Source organism: Staurois parvus, unplaced genomic scaffold (assembly GCF_062004578.1).
Source record: "Staurois parvus isolate SC_StPar_1 unplaced genomic scaffold, SC_StPar_1.0 ptg000096l, whole genome shotgun sequence".
Classification (NCBI taxonomy): Eukaryota; Metazoa; Chordata; class Amphibia; order Anura; family Ranidae; genus Staurois; species Staurois parvus.
Genome location: NW_028317892.1, coordinates 5,220,753 through 5,241,525, shown reverse-complemented (window position 1 = coordinate 5,241,525; position 20,773 = coordinate 5,220,753). Strand labels below are relative to the sequence as shown.

The 20,773-nt window shown below is 40.0% G+C and overlaps 1 protein-coding gene across 2 annotated transcripts in view; it reads left to right on the top strand.

Moving 5' to 3' along the window:
• HOOK3 (hook microtubule tethering protein 3) overlaps positions 1 to 20,604 on the top strand; it is a 118,756-nt gene extending 98,152 nt beyond the window's left edge. For both annotated transcript variants that reach the window (XM_089670862.1, XM_089670861.1), the window contains 2 exons: positions 7,019 to 7,090; positions 11,138 to 20,604. In XM_089670862.1, the coding sequence (XP_089526988.1) occupies positions 7,019 to 7,090; positions 11,138 to 11,278 (213 nt within the window). In that variant the 3' untranslated portion in view covers positions 11,279 to 20,604. The remainder of the gene's footprint in view (positions 1 to 7,018; positions 7,091 to 11,137) is intronic.
• Positions 20,605 to 20,773: the final 169 nt, after the last annotated feature.

Below are 20,773 nucleotides of genomic sequence, written 5' to 3'. Positions count from 1 at the left end.
CCCTGCCGTAGAGTAGACAATAGTGATAATTCCAATTTTTTATGTCACACGATATTCATGCAGTAGTTTACAAAATGCAGATCTTCAGTAAAAAATACAGCCAAGTAAAAAAAGATACTCAACATCAAACTGTAAAATCTCATGCACCGTGAAACAGCGACAAACTTCAGTACCTTTTATTTTCCATAGGTAATGTTTTTTTTTTGGGGGGGGGGGTTTGTTTTTTTTTTTGGTCCAGACATTTTAGACTTATACACTTTAACATCTCTGGGCCTTAACGCCGAGAGGCTGCATATGTGCGTGACAAAATGTAAACAATGCTGTGAAGAGTGTGCACCCTGCACGCTCCTGGCACAGTTGCTGCTGAGTAACTGAAATCTCCCAATTGCTACTTGCGATTGGGAGCTTTCTGATCTTGTGACAGCCAATCACGGCGGTCACATAATTGAAATGCCTTCCTCCCGGCGTCTGAAACCTCTTAAAGGATGGAAGGCACAGGTGAGAATGGGTTAAAGTATGCATGAACCCTCACTTTGTGAAACTCAGTCAACTTAAAATAGAAAAACAAGACAAAACATTTGTGTGTGTGTATACAGCAGATATAAAAAGTCTACACACCCCTGTTAAAATATCAGGTTTCTGTGATGTAAACAAATGAGACAAAGAAATAATTTCAGAACTTTTTCCACCTTTAATGTGACCTATAAATTGTGTAAATCAGTTGAACAACAAAATTAAATCTTTTAGGTGGAGGGAAGTAAAAATAAAAAACTAAAATAATATAGTTGCAGAAGTGTGCACATCCTTAAACTAATACTTTGTTGGAGCACCTTTTGATTCTATTCCAGCACTCAGTCTTTTGGGTATGAGTCTGTCAGCATGCCCCCCCCCCCCCCAAAAAAAAAAAAATTTCAGTTTGTTTCTCAGTTGAGTTGTACAGTTTATAGGTCACATTAAAGGTGGAAAAAGTTCTGAAATGATTCATGTTCGTCTCATATTTTTTAGATCACAGAAACCTGACATTTTTAACAGGATTGTAGACTTTTATATCATATATATAAAATGTTTATTGCATTGAAATCCTAAACTTCTCTTTACCGTACAAAACATGGGACTTGGGGTTATATGCAGCTACTTTCAGGTGACTGTATACTGACTAAAAGACATTTCTAGGGACACCCATAGAGTACACCATAAAACCCCATTCAGTTTTTTTCCCTGACACTTCTGTCAAGGTATGACTTCTTACTGTTCTTGGCTATATAGCAGTTTCCGGATTGGTTACTCCCAGTGTATACCTGGACCCACTGTATGGAATCAGCCTGTAATGTTTGATTTGGGCACTGGATTCTGCATTTGGTGCTCACCTTGACAATGCAGCATGTAGTTAGCCACAGAGTGCTATAAAGGTCTAGGGCCGTAGTCCATTTCTATGGTTTCCAGACCCTGAAGAACCTTTCAGGGGTTTGCTCACCGTGACGGGTGAAGCCTGGACCCTTAGTAGGCCTGGCTACATGGATAAGGTAAGACAGTTTCCTTGTATATTGGCACTGGTTCCTGGCCTTTATTATTACCTTCTGCAGTGCATAGCACACTAAGTGTTTTTATTGGCAGCGGTCTTGGGTGTTACTCACTTTATTATGGTAACCCCTTTTTTGCCAATAATGCACACGGCACTTTCCTGCACTCCTGTTGTCATATTGTACAGAGAAACAGACATGGAATGGTCAGCTCCTAGGTAAAAACGACTCCTATAGCTGGACAATCAAAACCCAATCCATTCTGGCCTTCTTTGTGTGAGTTTCTCAGTGGGTATCCCCTCACTTGGCAATGGTGAATCACAGGCACATGGGTGCTGGATCAAAATAGAAAAATGATATGCGTTCTGCAAACAGCCTACAGGAATCCCAAACCACAGCTCAGGGTGATAACGCATCACTTGTCCCAGAGCAATGTCGTATTGTGACACCATTACCATTATTGACTCTGGCTCTAGATAATGTGATTCATCAAGACATTGGAATGTCCCTTATGTCTGTGCTGTGATTTTGTGGCTGAAAGCTTAGCCTGTGGAAACTGCTTGTAAACAGCATATTTTTTTGTATGCCTTTTGATGGTTAACTCCTATTTGGGGAATACCTTGGTAAATTTAATGATGAAGTCACGGATGGGGGGGGGGGGAGGGGGCTCCTACCTCCCCAAGAAATTAAGCCCACAGCTGAGCATAAATGGCCCAAGATCCGGCCAGTTCAGCATGGACTGGCCGTATTTTAATAAGTGTGTCGCCATCCCTGCTCTTCAAAAGGCTCGGCAGAAGTTAATCGTTTGGGGTTTCTTCCATCAGTGGCTGCAGCTGCTGATAAATGTATTCTGATAGTGGCAGGCACCACTGTCACAATACTGTGTCACAGCAGGGGGGATTAATCCACCACTAACTGTGTGTCGCCAGCTTAAGTTTCCTATAGCCTCTCATTAAAAGAGTTCTTTTCGCTCTACCTAGGCGTCTACTTCCAAACCAAGGCCTAACACCTCTTTGTTCACCAGCCCTGGACCCCCAAGTCCATTATTCCTGCCCAGAAGCCCTCCTCACATTGAAGGGGCGCCCCTGCACTTCGGTACGAGGGACATCTGTTGGCATTTGCACCAGTATGTATCGAATATGTTCTTTATAGGGTTTTTATCTCTGCCACCCTTCCTCGATATTTGCCTTCCAGTGTGCCAGCTTCAGACCAAAAAGAAGGCAGATTCAATGACTGCCTCACAGCAACTTCAGGCACAAGGAGTGCCTGTATCAGTTCCTTTAGAATATTGGATTTAAGGCTTCCAATAAAACTTATTCACAGTCCAGAAAATAAATATTGGCCTAATACTAAACTTAATCGATAAGTTCATCTTTGGGAACATGTTACATGTTCCACCCGTTTTTAGGGTGAAACCTGTAATGTGTTCCCGCTACTGCAGCCTCTCCCCGTTTCCCAAATCCCCCCCCCACCTCATGATAGTGGGCCAGGGATCTTCTCCCCACACCCACTGTCACAATCTGAAAAGAGCGTGGCCATGTGGGGCCCCACCCACACGGCCTGTGTCATTCATTCACAGAGTTCTGTGCATGAATGAACTACAAGTACCAATAGTCTTTGTGGCTGATGCCTTGTTGTTCTTAATGTCCTACCTGTTGAGCACTCTTTGTATTTCATTGATTCTTCTTGTCCTTGTGTAATTGCCTGCCTGTATAAGGTACAGGCAAACAACTACACTTGACAGTCTGCAGAAAGCTGACATTGCACCTGTGATCTGCTGGTGCAATGATTTACAGGCTTGTAGGAAAAAAAAAATTGTTGCATTTAGTTATATGTTAGAAAGGTGAACTTATTCTTTAAAAATTTTAAAGAATTCCTTTGTGTGTCTAAATTCCAGATGAAATCAATGAGTTTTGTCATTGCTTCTCTCAAGGGGAATTTCTAACATTAGTTGACATACAAGATGCCTATCTACATATCTCCATCTTCTCTCCAAATCAACACTTCCTGCATTTTGCTGTGAGAGACACATACTCCCAATTTGTAGCACTACCATTTGGGCTCTCCTCTGTAACTGTTCACAAAAGTGATGGCCCAGCTTCTGGCTCTTCTACGAACCTAGGGCAGTGATATCACAGGATACCTGGAAAGCTCCCTGCTGAATCACTTCTCAGCCAAAACCTTGACTCCCAACATTCAGAGGATGATTCAGTTTCCTCAAATCTTTGCTGGATTATCAGGCTTTCAAAGTCTGCTTTGCAGCCCTCACACCATCTTGAGTATCTGGGTCTACCCAGGATTTTCCATCCCCAAGATCAGGTTACTTCCCTAAGGTCTGACATGAGAGCCCTCAGTACAAAGCAGCACCCCTCAGTTTGCTTCTGCATAATCCCTTTGCCCAGTTTCACTACAGGCCCCTTAATTTCACCCTCCTCCTGGAACAAACAAATCCAGTCCTGGGAATGCACAGTGCTTCTGTCCAGCCATATTAATCTCTCCCTGACATAGAGGATCTCCGATCTAGCCTTAGAGTTGGGAATGTCTTCCCTTCACATGCCCTGAAAGGTGGTGACAACTGAGTGACAGCCTTACTCCTGGGGTGGAGTTTACTATGGTCTGACTGTCCAGGGGACTTGGTCCCCACAGGAGTTGAAACTTTCAACATTTTGGAACTGAGAGCAATCAGATTGTCTCTACAATACCTGACCTTCTTCTACAGGGTTAACCAGTCAGGGTAGAGTTGGCCAATGCCACATCAGTGGCCAAATAAACCACCAGAGGGGCACCAGAAGTTAGGCTTCCCTAAAAGAAACAAGTGTGATACTCTCCTGCGTTGAAACTTACATTTCAGTTCTCTCGGCTGTCCACATACCTGGAGTGGACTATTGGCACATGGACTTTCTAAGCTGTCAACACCTCCAGTAGACCTGGGGAAGTGGTCACACAGAGATCTTCAAAGTCTCTGTCACAAGTGGGGAAAACCAAATGTGGACATCCTCAAAACCAAACTGAACAGGTTTGAAACCAAGACCAGGGATCCCCTGGCCTTTACCGTGAATGCTTTGGTGAATATTTGGGCTCAATTCAAGCTGACTTATACTTTGTCCCTGAAGATCCTCCCTTGGCTGCTGTGCAAGATAGAAGAGGAAAGGGTTCAGCTGATTCTCATCACATCAAATTGTCCCAGAAGACAATGGGTCATGGACATGTTATTCCTCTTTTGCTTCGAGCCAGAAAAACCAACTCCCGCAAGACTTATTGTTGGACGTTAGGCAAGACTTACTTAGCCTGGTATGAGTACAGGAAGTTGAGCTCCATGAAATACTCATATTATTGGCCTTTCTTCAGTCCTGTCTTGACCAGCGTCTGGCCCTAGATACCCCTATGGTAGAAGCTTCTGCCTTATCCATTTTATAGCAGAAACCTCTTGCTTCGCAATCCATATTCAAGACTTTTCCTCAGGAATTGCTCATATAATTCCCCTAATTCGACTTCCCGTGTCCCCTTAGAATATCAGCCTGGTGTTCTGTGTACTTCAGAGACCTCCCTTTGAACCAGTTAGAGATATTCCACTGGAAGACTTAGTATGTAAGGTGTCCTTCTTGGTCACCAATACATCTTTTAGGTGTGTTTCCATATGGGCAACTCTTGTAAGGTCTACTGTAGAAGGCCTTTTTTTCTGTATGCAAAAAACTTTCCTTCCTACCCAATGTGGTCTTTTTTTCCCACCTCATTGAGGACATGGTTCTACCTTCTCTCTGTCTTGCCCCGAAACATGACAAGGAAAATACCCTACAGCGCTTGGATGTGGTCAGGAAGTTCCTTCTGCCAGCATGTGGTCAGGAAGTTTGTCCTGCCTGCATGTGCTCATAGGGGACATCCTGCTTCCCACCATTGCCAGGTGGATTAGGCAACACCTTTCCAGGTGCACATAAAAGAGCAAAGAAAGCAGGACACGTAAAAAGTACAACTTTATTCCATCAAAAACATAGCACACTTACATTGAGGTGTACTGTGTGCAAGAGAGCCACATGCACAAATCCAGGATGGTATCAGGGCCTTAATCAATAAGCCTCCATGGTATGAAGCTGGAACCACTGCACAGATGGAGCCAGTGGCGTCTACGGCCATCCTGCGTGTACCATGTATCGCAGCAACAAGAGTATCAAAGGGAGCTCCTGCAACATGTTGTCCGTTCATTCCCATTGATGCTCTTGTTGCTGTGATAAAGGATGAACGCAGGATGGCCGTAGATGCTGCCGGCTCTATCTCTATGGTGTGTACAGTTTCATACCTCGGAGACTTCCCTCTGCACTTCTTGCTGCACACAGTATACCTCACTGTAAGTGTGCTGGGTTTTTGATGTTATAAAGTTGGCTTTTTACTGATCCGTGCGCCCTACATTCTCTGCTTTTTTTAATGCATATGGATTGGATCGGTCCCAGATCTACTTAGGAGCTGCAGGATCTTTTCTTCCTTGGTTTTGCCTACTATAGACTTTATGTGGACAGTTCCAGTATGCAAGAGTTTTTGCATGTATCACTGAATATCTGGTGTGCGTTTTTCTGCTCCTATCCAGTAGTCTGTTGTTCTAAACACATTTTCAGGGCATACCTCCTTAAGAAATGGGTCCCTTCTCTCACTGTCAGAGCTCATTCCTCCAAAGTTGTTGGTGTCTCTTGTGCTTTCCAATATCAAGCCTCTGCTTCCCACCCATCTACTTGCCACCTTGTCCTGTGTACATACATCTCCAAATTTTACCAGATCGATGTTGTGGCCTTGGCTCATGCAAGTTTTTAGGTTGTCATTTGAATGTTATTTGTTTGGGTGTTTTAGCCTTTGTTTTGTGGTCCTGTTGCAATTCTGTTTGCTGTGTTGCTGCTGAAACCTTAGTTTATAGCTTGGGTTTGTGCCATGGTCTATGAATACAAGTCTTATGCCCTGTACGATTAAGGTGATAGGAATTTTGACTTGTAAATACCTTATATTGGAATACAGTATAGGACAGAGGACCCTTCCCCTATGTGCCCTGATTACTCATTGCTTTCTGAGGAACTGGAGTCTATAGCAGTGGGTGGGGTTTTTTTTTTTTGTGTGCTCTGTGGGTTCCCCTACCAAGTTTTCCCAGTGTGCAAGCACCTGAAGGTAGCTGCATATAACCCATAATCTATAAATACAAGTTCTTTGCCCTGTACTCCATAAGGCAGGGGTCTCCAAAATATGGCCCTCCAGCTGTTGAAGTACTACAAGTCCCATCATGCCTCTGCTTCTGGGAGTCTTGCCTGTGGCTGTCGAGGAACTGCAAGTCCCATGAGGCCTTGCAAGACTTTTAACACCTGGAGGGCCATAGTTTGGAGACCCCTGCCATAAGGAATTTACAGGTAAGTAAAAAAAAAAATCAAATTTTTTTTATTAGTTTATTGGCTTACCAAGTCAGGGTTTAAATTTGTACAATTGCTATCTTTCATATTCTTTGTATGTTTGTATATTCATTTTAGAAAGAGTTTGAGAAAACCAAGACACAGAGAGATCAGGAGGAGAAACTGATTGTGAGTGCGTGGTATAACATGGTAAGCATGTTTATATTAATTTCTCTGTAGGTGCATAATTTGGTGAAGATTAACCACTTGCCCTCCAGAAGATTTGCCCCTGTTCCTGACCAGGCCATTTTTTGCATTACGGCGCTGCATTACTTTAATTGACAATTACACGGTCATGCAACAGTGTACCAAAATGAAATATATGTCCTTTTTTTCCCCACAAATAGAGCTTTCTTTTGATGGTATTTGATCACCTCTGCAGTTTTTACTTTTTGTGTTATAAACAAAAAGACTGACAATTTTGAAAAATAAACCCAATATTTTTTATTTTCTACTATAAAAAAAAACATTTAAAAATCCAATGCCTTCATAAATTTAGGCCAAAATGTATTCTGCTACGTATTTTTGGTAAAAAAAAATCCCAATAAGCATATATTGATTTGTTTGCGCAAAAGTTATAGCATCTACAAACTATGGGACATATACTGGAATTAATTTATTAATACTATGGCGGCTATCAGCGACTCATAGCGGGACTGCAATATTGCGGCTTGCATTTGTACACTAACTGACACTTTGTCCCAACCAGCGACACTAATACAGTGATCAGTGCTAAAAATATACACTGATCACTGTACTAATGACACTGGTTGGGAAGGGGTTAACAGCTGAAGTGATCAAAGGGTTAACTGTGCCTAGCTATGTGCTTGGTGTACACTAGATGGGGCTGGTACAAGGGGAGTGATGGATCCTGTTCCCAGCTCTGCAGAGACACACAATGGTTCACTTTCTCCTGTCACAACACAGCTGTGCCTATGTAAACATAGGCACAACTGTGTTCTTCCTCCCTGCCCCACGATCTGCGGGTACCGGCAAAGATCCTTTCGCCTGGACTCACAGAACAGCTTCTGCTGTGACAGTTTGCAGCAGAAGCGATCCGCCGGTGGTGCGCGCTCACCCCCGTGAGGTGGAGCTGCAAAATCATGTATATATACACGTGATTTTTGCACAGGGGAGCCGCCCTTCAGCAGTAAAACTGCTATACGGTGGAGGGGAAACTGGTTGATGTAAAAAGAGCTGTAACTAAAATTTTTATTTTGTTTGCTATCTGTAGCTGTGCTGCATAGTAATGATTACAATAGATAATATAGATCACAACTAGTGCATGTTTCTTAAGAACATTTCGAAAGGAACTCCGAGCAGCTATCCAGAGCTCATCTCACATTGACTTGACTGCAGCAAACTAATTTCCGTTTGTGTGCACTTACCTAATGCAATCAGAGACCTGTGATCACTCACCAGCAAGATAATTGGGCACTGTAAGGTGGCTGCTTTTTTTTAAATAGCTGTAGTTTGGCTCTGGCCAAAACAGCTACAGGTTTTCTTTAAACAGAATAAAAAATGCTTAAAAACATTAACTTCCTGCCTAATAATCTCTTATGTATGGGAAGTGTGCTCATAAGAATACAGGTGTACCTCGGTTTACAAATTTAATGCGTTCTCTGGGACGTTTCGTATTGCGAAACGTTTGTAAACCGAAACGTGGTTTCCCATAGGAATGCATTGAAAACCAATTAATCCGTTCTGGAGGTCAGAAAAAAGTTTTAAAAAAGTTGCTGTCACTATAGGTCAGTGTTGGTTTTTAAATGTAATTACCGGCTTTTTTTTCTTCACTATAGCTCAGAGAATCCGCTGTCACTTTCCCCCCAGCTAAAAGAAAGAAAGAGTTTCCTTTTACTTTATTTCCCCTAAAAGAAACAATGTTTCCTTTTTACTGTGTTTCCTGAGATAAAAGAAACAAAGTATCCTTTAGCTGCGGGGAAAGTGACAGCTAATTCTGTGAGCTATAGTGAAGAAGAAAAAAAAAGCCGGAAATTACATTTAAAAATCAGCACTGACATACACTTTGTATTGCGAAAACAATTCGTAAACCGTGGCATTTTCAATGGATTTTCATTCGTAAACCAAGGTACACCTGTATTTCTTGTTGCCCATAGCAAACAGGAAGCTGTCAGATTTAATTTGTGCAGGGCAGAGTTAAAAATTTAGCAACAATTGTTGCTGTAGGAAACCACAAATGTTCTTGCTGGGGCACAATTTATATATTAGTCCCTTTTGTCCCTCAGACAGAAAAGTTACAGTCCATTGGATGCTTCCAGTTGGCTGACTAGCAAAGTTGCATAGTTCTGAAAATTTTCCACTACTGTACACTTATGGCTGATTTCATGTACATAAGTGTGAATGCTGTTTGCTCCCTACTTACATCATTAATTTCTCAGTTTGAGTTCAGCAGTCCTTTTAACAGGTCGTACTAGAAAAGAGTTGGCTGAAATCTCTGCCACAACATGTTCAAACAGCATGCAATATTTAGGTCTCATGCACACAGGACATCAAAATGCCGCTTTTACAGGCATTTTAATTTTTTTTTTCTGTTTGTTTTGGGGTTTTTTCGCCTCTAAACACCCTTCTATGTTAGCCTATGTGTCCGTGCACACATTAGCGTTTACAGGTCTTTAGAGGCAGAAAAAACTACCATCACTTGTGCATTGAGAATATGAATATTCTGGCCAATAGAATTCATTACCTCAGAACGTGCATGCAAAATGCTGCTGGAGCAAAGGTGTTCAGGGGAGGGAAAGAAAAAAAAAAAAAGCCTGTGTGCATGAGGACACTGATTTACACTACACTACACTGATTTAGGTGCTTGTGAGTATCTTGTAGCTATGCACTTTTCTAGTCTGACAGACCTATTCCATTTATTACTCACAAAGTTAGGAATAAATCTTTCTTATTTCTATGAACTGGAAATGCAGAACACTGAAAATGAATAATTGTGCTCTAAAGGTATATTTTGTTATACTCCTTCAACTAAGCACTTAGTGTTGGTCATGCAGCTTGAACAGTGGTTTACTTGAGTATATTAAGCCCCCCTCCATACCCTTAATATCAATGAGCTTTGCCCGCATCTACCAAAACACTGTCTGCTTTGGGGTTTGTTTGCCCAGAAGTGCTCTTACAGCCCTATATTTATGAAAGAGCAGATATTATTCTCCATTCTCCATGGGACACCGCAGTTTTTAACCCTGCATTTGCATTTTTATTCCTAAAATGCACAGTGAAGATCCTGTAGTGTACTATAGAAGTTTGCTTTTGTATGGTCACAGATCTTTGTTGTTCTGTAGGTGTTTGTGTACCCAAGCTTTGGTGCTTTGCTTCTGTCATCATCTTGAATGAATGTAAAAATGTAATGGTTGAATTTTGAATCAGATCAGTATGGAACAGTATTCATTTGTATTTACTTTTTTTCCTCCACAAACATGAATACAACTAAAATGCATACCAAACCAATCTCAAATGCACAGCATTTTTCCTGTAGCACAGACTTCCATTATTACCCCACACCCGGAGCACATTTATACCGTTACCCATAGCAACAGACAAGACAGAGTTTTTTCACTTAGGTGGTTCTTCACTCTGGGGAAAAATAATAAGTCAGCAGCTACAAATCCCTTAGGTACTGACTTTTAATAAAAGGACACTTACCTGTCCAGGGATCTAGTCCCGTCCTCACCCAGACTTCACTAGCCTTTGGATTTCTGGAACCAGCATCCTAACTGTGGGTAGTCGGCTATGCTGCTTGTGACTTCACAGCCAGCTGCACACTGCGCTTCGTGAATTGTACCACAGTCTTCTGGGACCTGTGACATGTCTCAGAAACCTACGGGGAGAACTTCTGCTTGGATCACCTAGGCATAATATGTTGCTTACTACAATAAATGTGCCCAAATTTTTAAAGCTCTGGTGTCCAACAAGCAGCCTGTCTGCTCTCTGGAATACCTGGATACCTGTCAAACCTCAACCCCTTCCCCCCCTTTCTTTCCAAAAAATAACATTGCAAATATGGTGGGGAGGATGCAGAGGACTCAAAGCAGAACTTCCCCTTTTGGGTGAAGTTCCGCTTTAATATTTCTAATTAGTTTTACTCAAATTAACACCCATGTTAAAGATCACCATTCGTTTCTGTTAGGCTCATTGATTTAAAATCACTGCTGATTTTTTTTTTTTCTTTTCTCACAGGGAATGGCCTTACATAAAAAAGCTGCAGAAGACAGACTAGCAAGCACAGGATCAGGACAGTCGTTTCTTGCAAGGCAGCGGCAAGCTACAAGCTCAAGGAGGTCTTACCCAGGACACGTCCAGTCAGCCACAGCGAGGTAGAAGACCCTTAGGCCGGGAAATCTGCATCATACCCTTAAGTTGCACATAACTGCATTTCAGGAAATGTCACCAGTGTGCTTTTAAGCTGTTCCTTTTAAAATGTTTTGTTAGATTTGTTAGTCTTATTAATGTGTCCATTTTAAGTTGCTTTTACTGTGCCAAATTTTTGAGCCCAGAACATCATAAATGTTTCTTACGCAAACTTTAATTTAAGAACAAAGAACAATACTCTGACATGTCTTTTGGTATAATCCTATGAAGAACATGAACTGGCAGTAAAAACTTGCCTACGGGGAGATGATGTTTATGTGTAATGTATACTTTGAACAAACACCACAGTGCTATGAGGACAATTACTGTTAACTATCTCAGACTCCTGGCCCTACCTGGGCAGGACTTTCACAGAGCAGCAGTCACAGATGACAAGAAATGTAACCATATGAAATGCATGTAGTGTGGCTTCATTTGAAAGGTATTCTGTGCTCTGCAGGCCTTTGTCTCTATGTGGCCTGATGACTTATACATACAGTCAAGAAAACTTTTTGTATACATGTTGGTCATCGGCTCAGGACATCTTAACCTATTTCTTTTGTACATATTCTTACCTTGGATGTCGATACAAGCATGTGCGCAGTCTTCAGTGTGGTATCTCTTAATGTGTTTAAAGGGTATAGACTGGTTAGACTGAATCCAGCACTGCCCTTTATATGCACAGAATGTGTATTTTTTCAGGAATATGTACATAATAAAGTGCTGCATTTGGGCTGGCTGGCTGGGAGGTTGTCCATTGCACTAGAAACCTGTGAGAATGCACTGTACTGTACGACAACTTAAATACCCCAAACAGATTTGTGAATGGAAATTAAATTTAATTTTGCATTTCCCTTTCATTTTGCTACCATAAGGGAAGAATCATTTCAAACAACTAAGTGATTGAAGTCCCTTTTTATAAAATCGGAAAAAGAATAGATTGGGAATATAATTGCCAATATGTTTATATCTTACTACTTTCTTTTCATATTTGTGCATTGTGAAGTTTGTGCCACTATGTGTAGTATTTAAGTAGTCTATTTGAGAAAGGATTCATGAATGTCAAAGTAGCACTTTACATGGTTGAATGCATCTTAAATGTTTGAGTTCTTAAAGTTGTAAATGGCCAAATGCTGTTTACCTTTTTAGCCACTTTAAGTTATATATTTTACTTGTGCATAATGCAGGAGACTAAAGTTTTTAGAAGGTAATGTTTTTTTATGGAAATATAAAGCTGGGTGAATGGAAGTGCACTGGTTGCTACAGTTAATTGGTTACTTTCTAACTAAACGAAACCCTAAGATGTATGTGCGACAAATTGATTATAAATTACAACGATAACACAAGTAGCAGAATGTTTTTGTTTTTCTCTTTTATATCCGCATGAAATGAAAAAGGTGAAATTTAAGTTATATGCTTTAATCCGCTTTGGAGTTGTCATTGCATTTTTTTCCATTCAAAAAAAAAATTGTAAGGAAACCAATATTTTTTTCAGTGAAGCAAAACTGAGGCATTTTAGGAGTATAAACACACATTTAGCATCAGAGTTACCTAGGAACATCAGCACTAGGGGAGTCTAAACCTGGTGGCAGGCTGCCCCTAATCAGATGACTGAAGTAGCTGATATTGATGCCAACAGGGGAAAAAAATAACTATGGATGCACTAGCAGGAATGCCTAATTGACCCTTTTAGTCATTTACCATTGATTAAATGCCAGAAATGTATGCTTGAAACCCATTTTATATACTGTATGATACTTTCCAAATATTTTCTCTCCTTTGAACTTTTTGTAGAAGTATTGGCCATATATGATTTGTCTTTAGTGGGCATTGAGCTATTTTTCTATCTGGCAACTTTGTACCCTGAGCAGCCTTTCTTTTTGTTCATATCTTTCTAAATTCTATACAAGGCAAATAAAATCAAAGCAAGTTTATATCACGCACAGCAGTATGGTAACAACATGACTTCATAATTATGTATATACTCTTAAAGGGTTGTCCACCTGAAATGAAAGTTTCTGCTTTGTGATGGACAGTGGGTTGAATTGCCCTGCTTCTTAAAACTCTTTGGAACACCAACCCCTATAACCTTTCTGAAGAGTTTCATGGCCTTGGATGCATTATCTAGATTAAACCTAGATAAGTACCAGGGGAAACCAGCAGTGACAGTGGGTTAGCCAATTGATATAAGAAGGTATTGGGGATGTAATAAGTACTGTTAACTGAAAGTACACAGTTTGTAGCAGGGTATAATACCTCATTTTCAACTGATGTTTTATTGCCTTAACGTATTTGACCATGTATTTCCTTCGAAGTACTGGAGAGCTTGCTGAAACATTTAATGGCAGTTAAAAGTATGATATGTTTTTATGGTGCAAATACAGATAATTTTTTTCTTGCAATAATGAATCTGATATCATTTAAAGTGAATGCAAAACAACATTACATTTTGGTAATGTGACGCTTGCTATAACATGTATAATGCTCTTTTTCAGGATGGTAGGGCAGTTACCTTTTCTAAAGCATTCACAAGTAGACATAGACATAAGATATTAAAGTGAAACTAAAGGGTCATCTAGTTTTACCTAAAATAAAAGAGGGGTTTATAATTACCTACTCTGTGCAGTAGTTTTGCACAGAGCGGCCCCTTGCCTCCTATTCTGGGGTCCCCCACTGTCATTCTTCTCTTCTCTGTGTGCCACTTGCTATGGGGGGCACATGTGCTCCTGAGATGGGCTGTGTGCGTCCATAGAGACACGCAGCAAGGCTTGGCACTGCCCCCTGCTCACTCCTCACAGGATTTGATTGGCAGGAGCCAATGGCTCCAGCTGCTGCCTCTGTGCCTGTGAGAGCAGGGAGAGAGAGCCAGTGCTGCTGCAGATGGGCACAGCTTTGGATCAAGGTGGGGCGGAGACAACTAGTGGAAGGTTTTTTTTTTTTACCTATGCATTAAGATAAAACACCTTTTGGATTTGGAACCAATTTAGGTAAGATGTTCGAAGTAACCACCTTCTTAAGGGTAGTCACCATGCTTAGTTTAACACTTGCATTTGCTATTTGTAAAATAACGTCTCTTCATTGTGTCCGATTAGATTCCAAAGGTCCTGTAGCCAAACTCATTGTAGTACTACAGTGATGTCAAACTTTGTGTTTTCCTCTGAAATACTCCAGGTATCAATGAATTCAGCTCAACATCCTACGTGTCACATCTCATCTAAACCAGCCATTCGATTGTATGCCAAAGTAGAGCATCCGTCGTGGTGCTTGTTTTGTAGGTGTAGTGTCAGGGATGACTTGTGTATAGGTGTTCTTGTTCACATTAACTGGGAAGATAAGCTGAATTCACCTATGGTATGAGAAATGTGGAAGCTGCTATTGCTAACCTTTTCCTGAAAATACTAATTAACTAGCTTTTAAGATGTCCCACTGGCGTTATTACTTAGCTAGAATAAGTATGGAGATCAGGAAATTCACAGAAAAGTGAGATGCCCTAACGGCAAATCTGTTGTGTCATTGGCTTAAGACAGTGTTTCTCAACTCCAGTCCTCATGGACCCCCAACAGGTCATGTTTTCAGGATTTCCATTATTTTGCACAGGTGATTTGATCAGTTTCACTGCCTTAGTAATTACCACAGCTGTTTCATCTGAGGGAAATCCTGAAAACATGACCTGTTGGGGGTCCATGAGGACTGGAGTTGAGAAACACTGGCTTAAGATAAGTTCACCTTTGGAACATGTTATATGTTGCACCTGTTTTAGGGTGGAAATTTTAACACGTTCAAGCATCTGCTGATCGCAGGTGCAATACTCTGCAGGCTCCCAAGAAACAAATATTTGCACATTTTTTACCTGCAAAAAAAAGTGTTTTTTTTTTTTTTTTGGTTTTTTTTTTTAAAAGTGAACATATCCATTAAAGAAGCAACAGCGTTTGTCAGTTTGATTATGGCATTCTCCATGTTCCATGACTAGTTTGTTTTAAGTGTGATGGTTAAATCCAACCACCTTTACAGACGTGTCTTAATCGATTATTTAAAGTACAAAAGATCCACAGTATCTTTTGTTGCATGTGCTGCAATGAGACTCTTCAGATATTCCTTTGAGGACATGGAAAACAGGGGTCTTCCAATGGCTTCTAATGTTCCCATAGCCTATTTTTGAAATGGTGGTCATTGAATGTATTAGGGCAACAGCAAATTTGGATGTTTGTTGAGTTTTGGTAAAGTGGAGCTCCTGAAAACCAGAAGATACAGTTACTGCTATATGTGTTAATATCACAATGGAACCTTTATTACACATTAAAAGGTCAAAATGTAAGATGCCTTGTAAATGAACTAATACAAATAGATCAGGAAGGATGAAATAAGGATTATGCTAGTCTTGAGTTCCTATAGTTAGCAAAGCTCCAGGGTTACAGCACTGTGATAGGTTTACTCGTTTTAAGATTAAGAAATACAATAGGCCCAAAAAAGACACTGTCAACCAGACCTTCTATTGTTAGTGGCTATAGTAAATATGAGAATGGTTTGGAATGGCAAGCTGACTTTAGGGCACACCTACATAAGGGTTTTGGATAGCCCCATTAGGAATGCTAACCAGTCCTCTGTTCAACGCATGGCAGGCAAATTATACATAGGAAGTGACAAATAATTGCTTAAGAAAATTAGACAAAATATACATGTGCTTTCACTGTTTTCCTGACAATAATTGTAATTTTTTTTTTGTCAGTTGACTGTGTAATTTCTGGTATGGATAAACCTAAACTGGGAGATATGATTTTTTTTTTTTAATCTTTGACACGTGCTACAAAAATGTATTTCCTATATCAGTTAATGGCTCACTTTATTGTCTGCACAGCTGAGATTTGGTACATTAGCGCAGTTAAGCTATGTTACCTGGTGCTAGTGTAGTATCTTATACTTTACAGATTTAATAGATATTTTTTGAGTGGTAAAAAATAAAGAAGGCACAATATAAAACACAATAGGCGGATGCATGGCTGGTTGTCACCTCAACATAATGAATAGAGCAGTAGGGTACAAGAAGATCATGTGGACACCATGAACTTCTAGATCTGTGAATACAGCAGGGATGCCTGTAGGCATTAGTGTACGTGGTGGGCTGGTAACCTAGACTGAGAAAGTCCAATGTTTAGAGTAGATGGCGGGTGTCCCACTGACGTTGCTCAACAGTGATCTTTGGTATGCAGGAGGAAAAGACCTAGACCTGGAAAAGTTCTTAAAGCGAAGCTCCAGCCCCCCCCAAAAAATCCTGTAGCTGCTGACTTTTAATATAAGAACACTTACCTGTTCAGGGATTCAGCGATATCCTCACCTGAGCCGATTCTTTAATCAGCTTCGGGTGCAGGCACTGGCATCTTAAGTAAGGCAAACCAGCAGTGAGGCCTTGCAGCTTCACAGCCGGTTTCCTATTGCACATGCGTGAATGGGTCTTCTGGGACCTGTGAAGTGTCCCAGAAGACTGCGGGGGGAGGAGGAGGGGAGAACTTCTGGCTTAGATCACCACATCACATCTGAACTTTTGGGTGAAGTTCCACTTTAAGAAAGGGGTGAAAGAACCTCCTTCATACGTCATCCTACTGTCATTCTGTACAAGTATTAATAAAAAGTATTAGGACAGGAATAACCAGTATGCATGACTTTGGAATCCTTCAGATGGCATATTTTTTCAACTGTTTAGTAAATTTCAGCGAGCTTTCCTTTATCGTAAGATGAGAATAGAGAAACATAGACAATAAGAGAGGAAAAGAGTGAGGAGAACCTGAATGGCTAGGTACAAATGTGGTAAACACTCAAAGCTGTTATTAAGGTCTATGGGTGTAATTATTATAGTGTCTACAGTGTCGGTTTCTACACAGGGGAGTGTTTTTATTATTACATTTCTGTTATTTCTATCTTATTAATACATTTTCCTTACTATTTATTTGCAGTGATGTAATTGCATGATCGTGGCATGGTTTTGCAGTCAAATACTGCTCGTTGCATGAAACTTATGTTCGGATGGCCTAACCTGCAGACTAACCAACTTCTTTAGGGGATGTGGTTTAACTGTGCTTGCTTTCTTACTTTAAATGCTGCTACGTTAAGCAACCCATACTGTTGTCACATCCTGGTTTTGCAGGTATTGTGTATTTTACTTTTTAATTTACTAATAACAGCTTATATGTGATAGCCTGTCCATCGCATGAGCCATATTCTGGTTAATTAAAGATGTTGGTTAACACTGTGTGTTCTAACTTTGGTCGTCAGGAACAATTGGTAGGTCATGTTTTCCACACCATCAGTTGTTTTCATTAGGGATGCAGTGTAAGTAGAGACCAACGTAACTGATAAAATTGCCTAGATTCTAAAATTATTAAGGACCTAACAAAAAGACCTCACCACCTGAGTACCCAGTCATGCCCACCCGTCATGCTCATTACTTTCTCTGTTTGCTTTACATTGAATGCAGCAGACTTCTGCTGTTGACATTGTGTTGTTATAGAACAAAGTCAGAAATGCTAGAGGAAAAATCTTCTTGGGGTCATAGGGATATATATTGAGAGCGCTATAAAGCCTATCAGCTCTCATCCATATCTGAACGGAAGCTTTGGTGGACAAACCCAATTAAAGAACTACAACAAACCTTGTAACAGTCCTGAGAAATGATTTGGAAAAATGCATAATTCAGTCTAGTTACATGAAATACTTAGTGACTGAAGCAATTAACAAAAATACGTACCAAAAGTGGTACCAGTTTTACTAAAAGTATAATTGTTGTTCATCTCCTCAGTCTTATGGAATAGCTGAGTGTGTATATTACCACATTGCATAACAATGACATACCAAAATAAGCTGGAGGGATGATTTTAAGTTTTATGATACTGCCTATTGTATGTTATAACAAGTTATTGATTACCTTTTTTTCCAATATTCTGTGTAATTAATTTGCATATACTGGCTGCCTTAGCATTTATTTAAATAAATTGTGCTCATACTTTAATATATTTCTACTTAACACCTATTGTATTTATATCCGCGCATTTGTATCTAAACAGGGAGCCGAAGGCTCTGATTTTTTTCCCATTTTATTGTATATTATAATTAAACTTTTTATGACAGTATTATGTATAGAACCACAACACTTACTGTTAAATTCTTTTATATTGTGTAAGCTTTAAGGTGAGTTATATTTAAAATACGTTGTTTTAATTTGGCTGTATTCAGACTACACTTTATTTTCTAAGCTACAAGGGCAGTTTTTATTAGCTCAGTCAAATGACTAAAATCAGTTGTGATCAATTAGAGAGGAGTAGCAGTTGATCGCTAACTGATGGGACAATGGATGGCCTATGGTTTTAGCTGCCAGAATTATGCAAACTATTGCAGCAATGTGCAGTCATGTGCTATTAATCGCTACTACATGCTACTGTGTAGCTTACTCCTACAGAACTTATTCTATCATTGATTAATTGCTACTCTTCTCAGTTATTTTACTAGTTTCAGTGAGAATTGCCCATGTAGCTTCTATTTGAAGCTGGAGCTACAAACTTTTTTTCTTTTAACGACTCATTCAGATGGGTGCTGAGACCAATCTAAGCCGCTGTCTTCTGTGTGTGAATCCACTTCAGAGCTGCTTGCAGGCAGTCTATAGAAGTGGACGCAGACGATGCGGCTGCATGGACAGTCACATGTCAAAATTTGATATGCGGGCAGGAGTGAATGTATAGACCAGAATGCAGACAGAATAGTAATTTCAAATTTGTATCACTGTAGAATATTGCTAGTTGTTGCAACAGTAAAGTCCCCACACAGGCAGATTTCTAGCTCTGAAACTAAAGGGCATTAAACGGTCTGTAAACCCTTTTGGGGAAAAAGGAGCAAATGTTGATTTGTGATTTTTCTAATATTTTGGTAAATCTCTGCACCCAGTTCTATCGCTTAACGCTTGCAAGTAAAGTGGACTCAGACTAAAGTTTAGCAGGCTAATGGAGATTCATTAGTACAGTTTATTGCAAAAAAGCAATAAGTAACAATGTCTTTTAGTATGTATTTCCCAAATAGGTGCCACAGAGCACTTCCACATGACAGTGCCTAGGCACTCTTCATTATTCATAGCCTATTAGGAATAGGTATACCACTCTTTCTTCTGATTTACTGGACTACATTGGTGGTATCATCAGGGGTCGGTTCTAGAAACAGGAATAACTGTTTTATGGGCAATAAATGAAAAAGCGGGCTAAAGAGCAGGTGCAGGAATCTTTAAGTGCTACGTAATTCATCACAGATTTGTCTCACATTTGAAGGAAAAGGGTTGCCCAAGTCTCTGTCCACATTGTCTAACCATTTCATGTAATGGTATGAATACCATGTCATGTATTTCTGGCAGATCTGTCATTAGCTTTGAAAACTCTTTTTCCCATACCTGCCCACCATTTAGGTCTGTTATGTCACCCCTATGAAAAGTAGTTTTGAGTCTTCGCAAAACAGATAAGGGGAAGATATCCTCCAGCTTCTCTTTCTAGGAAAGACAACTAAGGCTAGCGCTACATTGTTCAAATTAGTTGCATTCATGGCAGAATTTGAATTGTCTTGCAGTAGAGGTGGTACAATAAAAAATACTGTCCAGCAATCCTATGAATTAGTGGTTAATCTCAGTATTCTGCAATTATACTACATCAGACGTTGTCAAGTCTCCTAGGTAAGGGGTCAGATAAAATGCTTGCATTTACTACAGATACCATTGTGACTCAAGTTAGGAAAAGCCCTGTAACTATAGGATACTTGGTGCAGAAGGAACTTTGTCGTATACAATTACTCTGGAATGTCAGTGCTTTTCAGAGTTTATAAATTGAAAGTTCCACTCAGTTATTACTGACCTAGAGTCCTTTACTTTTAGTTATAGAATATAGAGGCTTAGTGAAATATAGCTGCAATTTCCGTCCACTTAGGAGTACTTAGAGCATTTATATTGTAGTTTTATATACAGTCATGCATAATGGAATAGGGCTGCCTCACAAGCATTGTTCCTTGGTATCCTACTTCTCTTATTTTGGCCTCAGATTGGGTATCATCTAGACAAACTGTCTTTAGAATTCATTTTCTGTAATAAGCAATTCAGCCTCTGTGGTCAGCAGTACATAGCAGGGATGTTGCAATCAGTAGTGATGAGATTCATGTATATATGATGAATGGTTATCATTTTGAACATAAAATGTAAGTTTTTCACGCAATTCTTCCAGTGTAAACAGAAGTGTACTTTTGTTAAGGAACTTGTAAATAAACTATTTTGAAAGAAATGTGTCTGGAATCTGCATCTTAATAAAATGTATGTTTTTATACTCTTTACAATTACTTTAATTTAAAAAAAAACACAAGTTTGTATTTTCACATTAAAGTAGATGTAAACCTAATCACTAAAATCCCAGTATTTTAAAATCTACAGCTTTTTATTCAAATAATGCCTGG